The sequence below is a fragment of the Cygnus atratus genome, chromosome 4 (genome assembly GCF_013377495.2).
Source record: "Cygnus atratus isolate AKBS03 ecotype Queensland, Australia chromosome 4, CAtr_DNAZoo_HiC_assembly, whole genome shotgun sequence".
In the NCBI taxonomy this organism is placed as follows: Eukaryota; Metazoa; Chordata; class Aves; order Anseriformes; family Anatidae; genus Cygnus; species Cygnus atratus.
Genome location: NC_066365.1, coordinates 70,482,887 through 70,496,024, shown reverse-complemented (window position 1 = coordinate 70,496,024; position 13,138 = coordinate 70,482,887). Strand labels below are relative to the sequence as shown.

The following is a 13,138-nucleotide window of genomic DNA, read 5'->3' as shown; positions in this document are numbered from 1 at the left end:
TGGAAAAGCAATCAAGGCTATAGTAACTACCTGAAAGAACTTCTCCTGGACTTTTTTTTTTTTTTTTTTTTCAAGAAAAGATAGAGATGAATTATGTATGGGGTGCTGGAATGTTTAGTTTTGAAACTCCTGTTGCCGTTGGAGCTCTGAAGTAACAGCTTCATGTCTCCAGTCCTGGTGCTGTCATGGAAGCAACGTGCTGGGAGCAGCTTAACTTTGTAAGCTTTGTCCAAATCTTTAATAGCCTGAAATTTGACCAGGCTGTAGGCTACTCCCATATGTGTCTGTAATGGCCATCAGTAGCAGCTTCAGCGTGGCTGCTTCGGAAAGGTGTAGGACAAATAAAGGATGGGGGACCTCCAAGAGCAGTTTGTCTCTAAGCCAAGGATGGAATTTTAAGGGGATTTATCAAACTTCATCATACAGCGTGGGCTTTTTCACCGAGAGGAAACTTGCCTGAAATTCCTCTTACGGTTATGGTAATACAAGAGCTAATAATAAAAGTAGTACTTTGTGGAAAGAAGCAAGTAGGATACCTATTAAATTTCCCGAGTTACTATTGGTATACTATGTATAACTTTGTCAGAAGTCAACATGCATAACGCATGCTTTCCTTTATACATAATTTTTGTTTTCTCAACTCCTGCAGTAAAGAAAGTTGCACTTCAAAATCATGTTTTGAAGGGTGATCTCTTGTAGTTTAGTTGTAGCTTTCCTTTAAATACAGGTTTGCCTTTGCTTTGTGTTCTCCCTGATCTGTTTTTCTCAGTGCTTGCTAAAGTCAAGCCAGGATAGGTGAAATTGGTATCAGAAAAGAATCTACAAGCTTTTATTTCCTGTCACTGTTCTTCATAATCTTTGAAGTGCCTTTGAATCTTTGAAGTCTCCTTGCTGAGAGAGCTTAAATAAGGGCTTTGATATGGGAACTCAAGTTCAGCTCGTGACCTCCAGTGTCCTGGAACCTAGGTGTTTTTCTAAATGCATCAAATAAAATCATCCGCTTCTCTAAACTCTAGAAGACCTTTCCTTTAATACAGAAATTCTAATGACGTGGTTTTGCTCCTTCAGGTGCCATATGAAACGCTGAACAAACGGTTTCGAGCCGCACAGAAAAACATCGATCGAGAGACAAGTCACGTTACGATGGTTGTGGCAGAGCTGGAGAAGACGCTGAGCAGTTGTCCTGCCGTGGACTCAGTTGTTAGTCTCCTGGATGGAGTAGTTGAAAAACTCAGTGTTCTGAAACGAAAGGTAAGTGGTGTTGTACCTCGTTCTTGTTTTGTCTTTACAGAGTTAACAGAAGTGTTTTTCTGCAATGCTGTTTGCTTAAATTTGGTTTTCAAGGTATAGGTATTAATGGCACTGTAAACAAAGGCCTTAAAATGCATGGCAGAACATCAGAACGTGCTGAATCTTGCTTCACTGTGCTTATGAAATGTCTTAGTGTTCATGACTGAATAGGAGGAAGAAAAAAAACAACCCTGAGAGGTAAAATTGATGTGTTTGCAGTCCTGAAAATGAATTTCTCTACCCTCAGAAAAGAAATGGCAGCAAAATAAATAGATATATATCAATTCCTGCTCATTTAATGGGAATGTTTGTGTGGTTGCTTTAGTTCCTTGCTTGAGGAGAACAAGGTAGGAGATAACTCTAGAAAACATGTAAACCCCAGTGGAGATAATTGCTTGTGATGCTGAGGGTTCTTTGCAGAAAAAAGTGCAAGTTGTTCTGGATTTGTTACTTGAACACTTTTTGTAGACAGTTAACTTGCAGGTTGGAAGGTTCCTAGGTAATATTAAAAGCGTTTTAATTTTTAGCAAGGTAACTGTGAGCGGTTAAACTTGGAACACTTGTCTGAAATGCGTCTGAACTTCCATGCCTTTAAAGCATCTTTCTAAGAATGAGTTAAAAACAAAATATAGTATAGGGCATCTCTATTTTTGATGGGAATATTATTCATGCTGAAATTCATCAGAAAACTTACTTGAAATGAATCTTGCAGAAGAATGAAAATAGCTCTCTTGCCAGGCGTTCGAGTAGTGCTTCTCCAAAAATAAATAGACAAAACAAGTGGTAGCAGAGGCATTTCATTAAAACTTAAATGAAATAACCAACAGATATAAATCTTGAGACTATTAAGTGAAGCGTCAAAATACCTTGGAGGTTTGTGACATAAAAACACTGTCGTGTATGTTGATTTTGGGGTTTTCTGCTTGAACAGGTTACTTAGACACTGAAAACCTGGTCTGCAAAAGACTTCATAAATCTAATCGCTGTTTTCGTCTTTGGGTTGTGAGACTCAGAGGTTTTTTTTCCACTTGTCTGTTACTTACAAAAAGAAATTACTGCTGTTTCTGAGGTGTTAGATTTTACTTGTAGGTGTACAGTAATGATGTGGAGGAGTAAGTTATTTACTTGTTAAATCTTTGCTGACTGCAAGGGTGTGTCTGAAGACATTGTTGGATGTTTTGGGTGTAAGGCTTCATTTTAGTGTAATTGCTCACTTGTTTTCAGCTGTCTGAAAGACTGTGGGGAATCTTGTATCTTCTCAGAAAGGAGAATGGGCAAAAAATAAGTAAATCTGTTTAACAGTAAAAATTTCTGAAATACAAAGGTCTTGCCTCTGCTCCAGATTCTTTACTCTGTCTTCTCTGTAATCTGTCCAGAGCAAAATGATTGTTTTCTTTAGTGTCTGGACCCAAGTGGGATCTCTGTTTCCTCCTGTGTTTAGGCAACGATCTGAGGAACTGCTGAGATGACTGCAGTAGACGTAGATGAGCCCTTTATTTAACACCTTACTCTCCCTTTGAGCTTTTCAGCACAGCAGGTTTCCTGGGTTCTGAAAATGATCCTGAGGAAACCTAGGCCTTTGTGTTTTCCCTTCTGTATCCTTTTTAATAGGCTTGTTCCCTCAAGTTCTATTAATGTCCAGCAGGGCAATTCCACATAGACTTGCTGCAGAGAATTTTGAAGAGGATCTGTGTCCTTTCTGAATGCATTAAAGGGACAAAGGGGGGAGGAATATAAATACAGGTACAAAACCATATAAAGAAAACCCTTTGGAATGAGAAGGATGCCTTGAATTCTCCTATTTGTGTTGAGAATAATTCTTGTGGTTGTCTTCACATCTGATAACACCGCAGAGATAAAAGTGAGAGTGTGTTTTGGCCCGAGTTAGTGTTTGCTTGCTGAGTAGGAAAAGACTCAGTTTATAACTTAAACAAAATACTGATCTCCAAACCATATGTTACAAAATAAAGCTAAATTTAGTAATAAAAATAACTCAGCCTACAGAAATGTATATGAATTACAGTGAAACATCTTGTACAGTGATTAGGGGGTTAGATGTTGAATTTTATATGAAGGGCCAGATCAGAGGCAGGCTTAATGGGGGCAAATGCTTGGCAGGATTTTCTTGCACAGGTTTTTATTTCAGCTTGCTTTTCATATATTAACTCTTCCATAGGAAGTCTGTAAATGAACATATGTGGTAAAAGCAATTAGAATCAGCCTGTACTTCTGGGGCTGCAGGTGTTATCCGAGGATGATGCTGCAGCCTGAATAGCTGCAGTACTGAGAAGGGAGCCATGTCAGTATGGAGTGCAGTGTGGGCTGCCAAAAGCTATCTACTTTTTTTAGTCTGTGCCTGATTGACAAACCTACTTTTTTTTCCATTGTCAGAGCCATGCAGGTATTCAAACACAAGTTTAGAGTCGCCATGAGTCAGGTAACCCAACGTGAAGCTGCACTGCTGGTGATATATCACAGATGGGAAAGGCAGTAAGGCTCCGTCTTCTGGTTTGCTTTTACCTTAGAGGCACAGAAGTACTGCGAGCATTCTTGCGTTGTGTTGTCAGATGTGGCTCACAGCTCTCACGTGCTATGTATGGAGTCAGCTAGCTTTAAACTACAAATACAGCTGTAATAAAATTGCCTGGTAAAATTTGCAGCATAACTAATCAACCATGTAGCTTTAAGGTTAAAGGAGAACAAGTATGACCACAGTATTTGTTTTCTTAACCAAAAAAAAGTTATGGGAATATTGTTGTACGTGTTTTGCACTAGGCATGCCAATATGTAGATTTTTAAATAAAAAAAAGTTAGAAGAAGAGGTGCCTTCCAACTGAAACTATTCTCAATAGATCGAGTCCAACTGTTTTTCCGCTGGATTTATTTATTTCTCCGAAGTAAGTAACAGTAGATCCATGTTCCAGAGTGGCAGAGGTAAGTAAAACAGTCCAGGTTTAACAAAGCTGATTAGAAAAATTACTCTAAGACCTTTGAATTAAAGGTGCTAAAAGGCCAAATGTTTATATAATTTTCATTATTACAGGGACTGATTAAAATGGCTCCAGTGTATTAGAAGTAATGTGGTTTACTCTGCGTCACTCCCCAGCAGAACTAATTCAGTAGGACAGCTGCTTGAGGAAGAAGCCATGCATAGGTTAGAGGTGGAAATTCATGAGTTCTAGTTGTTTAGACAAGACAACTGTGAACCTCCATGGATGTCTTTGCAAGGCATTCCAGCAGTTTCTGCTGTAGTTGGTATCTTGCCTTTTTCAGACCAACTGAATGTTAATCAGAAAAAAATGTTGGTTAGAAGTGCATATGCTCATAAGTAATTGTGTTATGCAAAAACTGCTGGTTATTAATATGCAAGAGTGTCTCAAAACTGGGCCAGTCATGCTGAAACCTCCCTGTTAGCATGGGAAATGTCTTTCTAAATGACAAACACTGTTGGTAGTAACTGTGCAGTACATAAAGAATGCTTACAAATAATCCCTATTTATTTTTTTATTTAAAAACAAATGAAAAAAATGTATCTCTGATTTGTTCCTGTTTAATTATTTCTTTTTAGGCAGTTGAGTCAATCCAGGCTGAAGATGAGAGTGCAAAACTTTGCAAACGTAGGATTGAGCATCTGAAAGAACATAGTAGTGACCAGCCAGCGGCTGCAAACATGTGGAAGAAGAAACGTATGGATCGTATGATGGTGGAACATCTTTTACGCTGTGGCTACTACAACACGGCTGTAAAGCTAGCAAGACAAAGTGGTATTGAGGTTGGTAGCAATGTGCACTAACTTAGGAAAAACAAAATGGTAGTAAAGGTGAAACTAGCTACTTTAGCTCTATAGCATCTTTTTTATGTATAAGAATGCCTTTATCATTAATGTTGGTCTGTTTAGGCCTGCGTGTGTTCTCTTTCACATAAATTGTACTTTTGTGTTTAATAAGCCAAAATTGAAGGCATAAGTTTTAGTCACAAATGAAATGCTTCTGGACAAACTCCTTGCCCTTTAAAAATTTAAAATTCTTCTCAAATGTCACGGTGAATTTCTTGTTAAAGTCCTTTAGGCTGCTGACTAAGCAGTTGGTGGAGCTTCCCATCTGTCTAGCTACATTCAGATGACTTGTGTAGGTGAGCGGATTAAGTAGGATGACATATGCTGGTTGCAGGAACAACTGTTTTATTGTATCATCCTACTATTTAATACATTGAGAGGAAAGCTGACTTACACTTTGGAAAATAAATCTTGATGTAACTTGGATTTATTAGTACCAGTATGTCTTACATTTATGCTGTTTAGTTTATTTCAACATCCAGAATTCCATGGTTATCATTTTCCTTTTCATTTGGTATCTAGTTGGTGCTGCTTTTATCCCATAAATGCCTATGCAGTATTTGAACTATGTTGTTCAATAATAGTTTGGAGTTCGCATGCCTTGATGTAGCTTCTTTATGCAGTGATGAATCCATGCTGTTGTGTTCTGACAGTCACAACGACATTAAAACTTATGCTTTTAACAACTTGCTGTTTATTTAGAGACGTTTTGTTAATTTTTAGGTAGCATTTGCTATTTGATCCTTAGTGATTCTTGAATCTTAAGTTCTTTTGATGTTCCTGATTTCAGAAGACGTCCACCTCATCTGGTTAAAATCCAGCTTTTGTGGTGATAGAGTTGCGGTAGTGGTATTCTGAGTTACGTACTTTGCCTTTCTCAGGTGACATAGCTGAACACCTCAACTAGCTCAGAGAAACTTGAAGGGATTGTAGTTCCTGGTGTCAAATCACAGTGTAAGGATCTGTTCTTTGTCTTACACAAGGACCATTATCTGTTGCATGTCCCTCTTGTTCCCTGGCTGCCTTACCACTCTGATTCTGTTCAAGCTGCAGTGATGTTGGTAAATTCCAATGAGGAAGCATCAGATAGACATGGAATGCAAGGGAGAAGGGAAAAAAATGAATTACAGACTGTTGGTAGGAAATAATCTTGCTTATACTCACTGAAGAGTTTGCTATGCCTCACTGAAGATAACCCATGCATGTGAATCAATACAACAGGGTGAGACGGTTATTCAGGGATCCAGTAATTGCAGATGACCGGTCAGCAGCTCTTCCGCTTTTGGTAGATGTCTCCCTCTGTTTTGGCAGGAGCTCCTCTCCTGCTGAATCACCATGCTGTCATACTTACTAGTTGTGCTGAAAAAGCACTATGGAAATATTTTTTCACTTTTATTGTAAGTTCTATTATGCTTGACTAAGTAATGCTTAGCTCTGGTTTAGATACGCACATGGAAGTCTATTGTGATACACTGCAAGGCTGTGGTACAAAGCAGTGCACTTGTGGAGCCTTGTAACTTCTCACTCTTGAATAGGAGCTTTTGTTTTTGTTTTGAATGTATTAAATAAGCTTATTTAACTTCTGCCTCCAAGCTGAAGTATTTGTATTTGCATAACATCAAAGCATAAAACAGTTTAGTTGCGCATGTTGAATGCAGCGAGACCGTATTTCTTCCAGCTTGCTAAAACCAGGAGTTTTAGGCAACATTTGAGTTTACTTTTTGGCTAACTGAGGATAGGCTTCCCTCAGTCTCAACACTGCTCTGTCTCTCTTACTGTACGGTGATGTACAGCAGTAGGATAATGAGACCTGATAGTCGCACAGAATTTGTGGTGTTATGGGTTTAGTAACAGACAACTTCCCTGTTCTTTGTTCCTCCGTTGCTGAAGGATATGAGCATTGAATCGCTCTCTAATGCTTAATAATGCAGCTCTGCTGTGGAGATTACAAAATACCATGGTATTTTTCCTTCATCCGAAGTAATATCTTTCTGTTTACTGTAGTCTTAACTGTAATTTTGATAAATGTCTCTACCACTGCAGGCTTCAGGATTGCATGTCTGTGTAGTGAATCTGGTTACATCTATTACCTGATTTTTTTGATATATCAAGACAATCTTGTTTCCACTGAGTAGGTTCTGTACCCTAAGCAGGAACTTGGAAAAGGGACCACAAAATCTGCATAATTAAGAGCAACATTTCTTCTTTTCTGAAAGTTCAGCTTTGTGCTTGACTTTTTGTTTTTTTTGCACGTTCTGAGAGGCAGCACTTAAGTTTCCTCAAATCCTGAACTGTTAGAAGTCGATGAAGGTAGGTCCTTTTAGCACAATACTTAGGATCAAAGGATTGTGGAGGAGCTGGGGGAGGAACAAACCTTTTGTTTTTGTGGAAGGGGGAAAAAAGTCCAGCTGGAGGCCAGTCATGAGTGTTGTAGCCCAGTCACTACTTGATCCAGACCTGTTCAACATCATTGTTAATGACCTAGCTGGTGGAACAGGGCGTCTTCAGGAAGTCTGCAGGTGGTAAAAACCAGGGTGTGTGACTGATACAGCAGAGGGTTGTGGTGCCCTCAGAGGCACCTCAAATGGCTGGAGAAACGAGCAAATGGGAACCTCATGAAGTTCAGCAAAGGGAAGCAAGAGCCCTGCACCTAGGGAAGAATAACTCCAGACACCAGAACATGCTGAGGGCTGACTGACTGGAAGACAGCTTTGAAGAAAAGGAAGGGAACGAGAGGTGAGGCTGGTGGACAAATGAACGTAACCAAGCAATGCACCCTTGTGGCAAAGAAGAGTCAAGAGCACTCGGGGCTGCATTGGGATGAGCATGTCAGCAGGTGTGCAAGAGTGGTGCTCCATCCTCTCTAACACTGGTTAGACCCATCTGGTGTCCTGCATCTAGTTCTGGGCTCCCCAGCAGACGTGCTGGGGTGTGGAGTCTCTCTGTCCTTGGAGATGTTCAAGACCAGACTGGCCTGGGCACAGTCCTGAGTAATCGCTTCTGTCAACCCTACTTTGAGCAAGGGAATTGGACAAAACTTCCAGAAATTCCAACTTTGACCATTCTGGGATTGTTTCTATGATTGCAGGCCAAATGGCTGAAAACACTGGCACTGTTTTGAAAGGCTGAAGGAAAGAACTTTCCCCCTTTCAGTTGCAGCTGGTGGATCCTACATTAAGCAGCATCTCTCAGTAGCTGTTAGACCAGTCTTGGGAACAAGTTTCAGCCTGCGTGTTTTAAGTTCCTTGCATGGCTTCTGAATGCTAAGAGACCTGCAGAGCTGCCAAGGTACTTCATGGGTGGAAACAGTTCAGAAGTTATTCTGCCTCAGTGGCCAGTAGCAAACTATACAATCAGTCATATATTTACTAATAAATAGCAACAGACAGTTTGTGTGGAGATTCACTATGCACCATGGTGTCCAATATTAATAATTATTGATGAGCTAAGGCAAATTCTAGTCCGCTTTCCAAATTAAGTATCTTAATAAGAATGATATTCTTGAGTTCTTGTCATGGAAGATAAGCACTTAAGAGTTATGGTTATAAGCTAGGAAGCAAACAGCTATGGAAAGGAGTGCTCTGTGAAAATCATAAGGAGGTGTAAATACCACCATTAACTAGTTCCAGGTAGAAATAAGTTTTGGTGTGCAGCATATATAAAGTATAATGTTATATGTTACTACAGAAATAAACTAACATGCACGGTGTGAGTTACGTCTTTAAGGAACAGTAACGCTGCTTGGGAAAGTAAACCAAAATCTGAGGATCAAAATAAGAGAGCTGACAGTCAAGGACAGAAATGTCACGCTTGTGCCAAAATAAATACGGGGGGGAAGGGATTCTAGTGCAGGTTTTTTCTTGATGTCTTCTGGCTCACTAATGATGTGAAAAATGGTTTGGTTTGAAGATACAAACTAGATGTTAAGGGTGGTTTTTTATTGCATATAAATGAAGCTCATCAGTATCAGCTTGTTACACTTTATAATGATCTTATTTTGACTCTATTGTGACCTTGCAGTGCAACACCAATATAAAAATGCATATTTTAATTTGCAGATTCATATGTTCAGCTAGCTGGTTGTCTATTAACTTACTTTGCTATTCCATGTTCTGCTACATTAAATGCTATTGTATTTCTGTGCCATTATTTGGTAGGCAAATCTAGTTTTAGAAACGTGGTGTCCCAGTAGGAAGTTGGTTGCTGTTTGTAGGGTAAGCTTTATGGTTAAGTTAGGTATGTAACCTTTTGGTTTGTGTTCTTTGGGGTGGTTGTCTTTTAAATTGGATGCTTTTTCAATAGGGTAGGGGAAAAAATGATCGTGATGTTCGCTGATAATGTAATAACAGTAGTGATTGTGCCAATACCACTGAAAACAAATCTAGATTCTGAAGCTACCAGTCTCTTATCATGTGCTGTAAATCCTCTTTCTGTCTTTGCTTAGTTTATTATACTAGAATAAATGTCCTTGCCTTAATGCACATATTGTGCAAGTTGTACAATCACATTTTTTTGGTGAAATTATATAAATTTAAACCAAGTATCTGTGTTAGGTCAGGGAGCAAACAATTCAAAAATTTTTAAACTGATGGACAGAAGAGCTACTGCACCTCAGAGTGTATGTCTTGGTGGAGCAGTGGCACTGTAAAGTTGGAGGTATAAGAGAGCACTTAATTTGAAATAACTTTTTAATGGCTTAAAAGTATTTAACATGACCTTGCTTTATAGATTATACATGCCAATCAGTTTTGTAAATTGGTGGTCTTAAATCAGTGATTAAGTAGGTGCGTGATCCTTCAAAGACACTTGACTACCCATTTGCATTAATACCAGTGTGCTTTTTGCTTTTGAGAATTATTGGAAAAAAAGCTGAGTATGTCACTGACTTCAAAAGTTTTGTGACTGTTGTAAATGTTGGCCTGTGTTAGAAAGGCTTCTTGATGTTTAAAGTAGTGTTAAACTAATTAACAACAGGAGATGCCAATTTTCTTGAAGTGGAGATTCAGCTCTTCACTGTCTCTCTTTTTCAATGTGTTCCTTCTCCTGCAGAACTTACTAATTTTTGGTCACTGTTATCTCCTGTAGAATATCAAAGCAGAGTAGACATTGTGAAAGCCGTTCTTAAAACACTTTATCTTTCAAATTGGTTTAGCAAATATTTTTTTAAATTAGATTTTGATAAGCATAAATGACAGCACTTGCTGTATCAAAAAGCTGATTATCCTCTGTTCTTTCTTCTCTCCATTTTAGTCCAGTTTTTCCTCCTTTCTGTGCATAGATACAGCTTTGGTTTTAATTATTTAGAAACAACTTTGAATGGATTAACCAATTCCGAATATTTGGAAAGATGCCTGCAGCAAACTCAGGTGTTCCATCATCTAATTTGGTTAAGGCAAGTCATGAAAGCTTATTTTGATGTCCTTTGGAATAAGAGAAACTTGTATTTTTCCAGTCAAGTTGCATGGCTCTTGACCAAGTACCTGATCTCTTCATGAAGTATCCCACTGTTCCTTTCCCCCACCCTAAAGCTAAAGACTCTCTCCTCACTTTATTTTTAAAAAAGGTCCTCAAAACTGTGAAATTGTCTTCTGAAGTCTCAGTTGAAGATCTGTTAAATGATTTGTGTGTGTTACGCAGCTTCAGCATCAGGTTTTGCTCCAACTTGTGAAATCAACCTTTCACTGAGTAACTTGATCTTCCTACTGGTGACTTTTTTTTTTAAAAAAAAAAAAAAAAACACCACTTAAAATGGCATGCACTTCTTTTAATAAGAAAGTATAATATTCACTCAAAAGTGAACGCTCTCCAACAATACTTTTCTGGCCAAAATGTGATAGGTGCTTAGGTTTGTTTAGGGCTTTGAAGCTCGCCTTCTGGTTGTTGACAAAGAGCAGATGGTGTTGAATTTAGAGCTATCTGAATTTTTAAAGGGCGTTTCATATTTAAGAAACCAATTGTCTGCACCTCTGGTCTGACAGTTGCATATTTGACCATGAATAGCTGGTGTTCTTGCTCACGAGCAGGATAAAGGCATCATGCTGTGGGCAGCGAACTGCAGGCAGATGTACACACCAGGAGCAATGTGCAGGTAACCTGTCTGTTCTTCTGGAGGCTGATCTCTGCTCCCTTGGGCCTCCTTGCACTGCTAAAGCTGCCTTCCACTTTCTGAATGAGGAGAACGGAGTATTGCCATAGACTGATAGTATATATGCAGTTAAGAAGTAAATGCTGTTTGGTACAGTTGCTTTTCTACCAGTCTTCTCCCCAAAAGCCTGAAATGCCTGTTCCCATTTAATTTATATGGTTAGGTAAAGTAAGAGTGAAATTCAAGTCAGAAATAGTCACAACAAATAAGAGACATAATACAGTTCAAAAACATTGAATCAGTAAACTTTCTACTGGAGTAGGATGGATATCAGTAATAATGATGTGATTTATATGTATGTCTCACTGTAGCAGTGTTTAGGAATACCAAAGTTTGAATGGAGGAGGCTGTATGATGTTGAAGTTCGAAGTTGATACAGCTGCACCCTTAGAAATCCTTAAGGTATGTAGTTCAGGAATGGCTTGTAGGCAAACTCATGAGTATGTATTAATTCATCAAAACAAGTTTATATTCATAACGCTTTCATTTTAAATAGGTAAATAAAAGTCAGCATAATACTTGCACATATTATTTGTTTCACTGTCATGCAGGACATAGACAACCTGAATTTCTAAATGCAGAATGGCAAAAGCCATTAAATGGCTTTGTCTGAAGCCAGTTATTGTGTCCCTGTCCTACAACTCCACACTAGGGAGATTTGGGACTGCTACCTGTAAAAGAGTCGCTGAACTGGCCAGGATGTTACCTTAAAGTACTAGGCTATGAGCAACTCAGAAGCTCCTTTAAATGTTTTTAGTGTAGGCATAGCAACTTTCAGTAGATTGATATAATGAGTGTTTGGGTGTGTTCATCTGAATTTCAAAGTGCTGTAATTCCTGCACAGCCTTACATCTGCTGTTTGTCTCAAGCATCTGTGGGAATTAGAATTATGTAAATGTGAAATAGGCGAGATCGATCCAAAATAACAAACTTTCTCATTACAAATCATTTGACACTTCAAAGCCAGCAATGTGCAGTATGCGGTGATGCTGAGTGTCTGTTTTTTTAGTCATCTTTTAGACAAAAGATGGGTTAGTTAATTGTAAGTATATCTAGCAGCTATTTTAGTACAAAATACTTAGTCTGAAAGGCTAGCACAATGTACTGTCATTCAAGATCTTGAATTGAAATTTTGTCAAGTTATCAAATGGAGATTGTCTAGGTGTGTTAGACTTCTCTCATTGTACATTCTTCCTGTCAGACATTTCCTTAAAAATGCAGATGTTACTCTACGTGTCACGCTTTCTCCTATTACTGTTCCAGTGACAGGAGTTCATTATTTGTCAGAAAATTCATAGCTGCTGGTACAGACTGATCCTGCTTGGACAAGAGCTGCAGGGCTCATGCTCACCTGGCAAAGGATTAGTCTTCTTTCCTCTACCACAAGAGCCTACTACAGAAAACAGACAAAGTAAAGCTGTGACCAGAGGCTTTTTCCTGCCCACTGATGCATCTTAAAAGCTCTGGAGGCTTTGTTGCAGTACCCTGGTGTAGACACTTGTTATTGTGTACTGCTGGGTAAAGTGCAGCTATTTGCTGAGCTGCAGAAGTTGCTGAGACAGGAGTACAGGATGCAAAAAGTAGGCAGATAAAACACTTCTCTTTATTTGGCCCTGCAGCAGTCAGTACCAGAATGTGTGCATTTTGGTGACTACATCGTAGTAAAGCTGTTGGAAAAAATTGGAGGGAGATGATGATTGAAAAATGCGACATGTGGGTGTGGGACTGGCTTGTTGAGAGAATTGCTGGGTACAGGAGCAAAAGTCATAATGCACAGGGCTTAAACTAGTGAATCTAGGGAAAAAACAGTACTTGGAATCAGAAGTCGTAAAAAAAAAAAAAAAAAAAAAAACTGGAATAAGACAAAA

At 38.9% G+C, this 13,138-nt stretch overlaps 1 protein-coding gene across 2 annotated transcripts in view; it reads left to right on the top strand.

Moving 5' to 3' along the window:
* The window catches only part of MAEA (macrophage erythroblast attacher, E3 ubiquitin ligase), a 51,557-nt gene that overhangs the window by 16,264 nt on the left and 22,155 nt on the right, over positions 1 to 13,138 (top strand). For both annotated transcript variants that reach the window (XM_035547155.2, XM_035547161.2), the window contains exons 2-3: positions 1,069 to 1,251; positions 4,859 to 5,062. In XM_035547155.2, the coding sequence (XP_035403048.1) occupies positions 1,069 to 1,251; positions 4,859 to 5,062 (387 nt within the window). The remainder of the gene's footprint in view (positions 1 to 1,068; positions 1,252 to 4,858; positions 5,063 to 13,138) is intronic.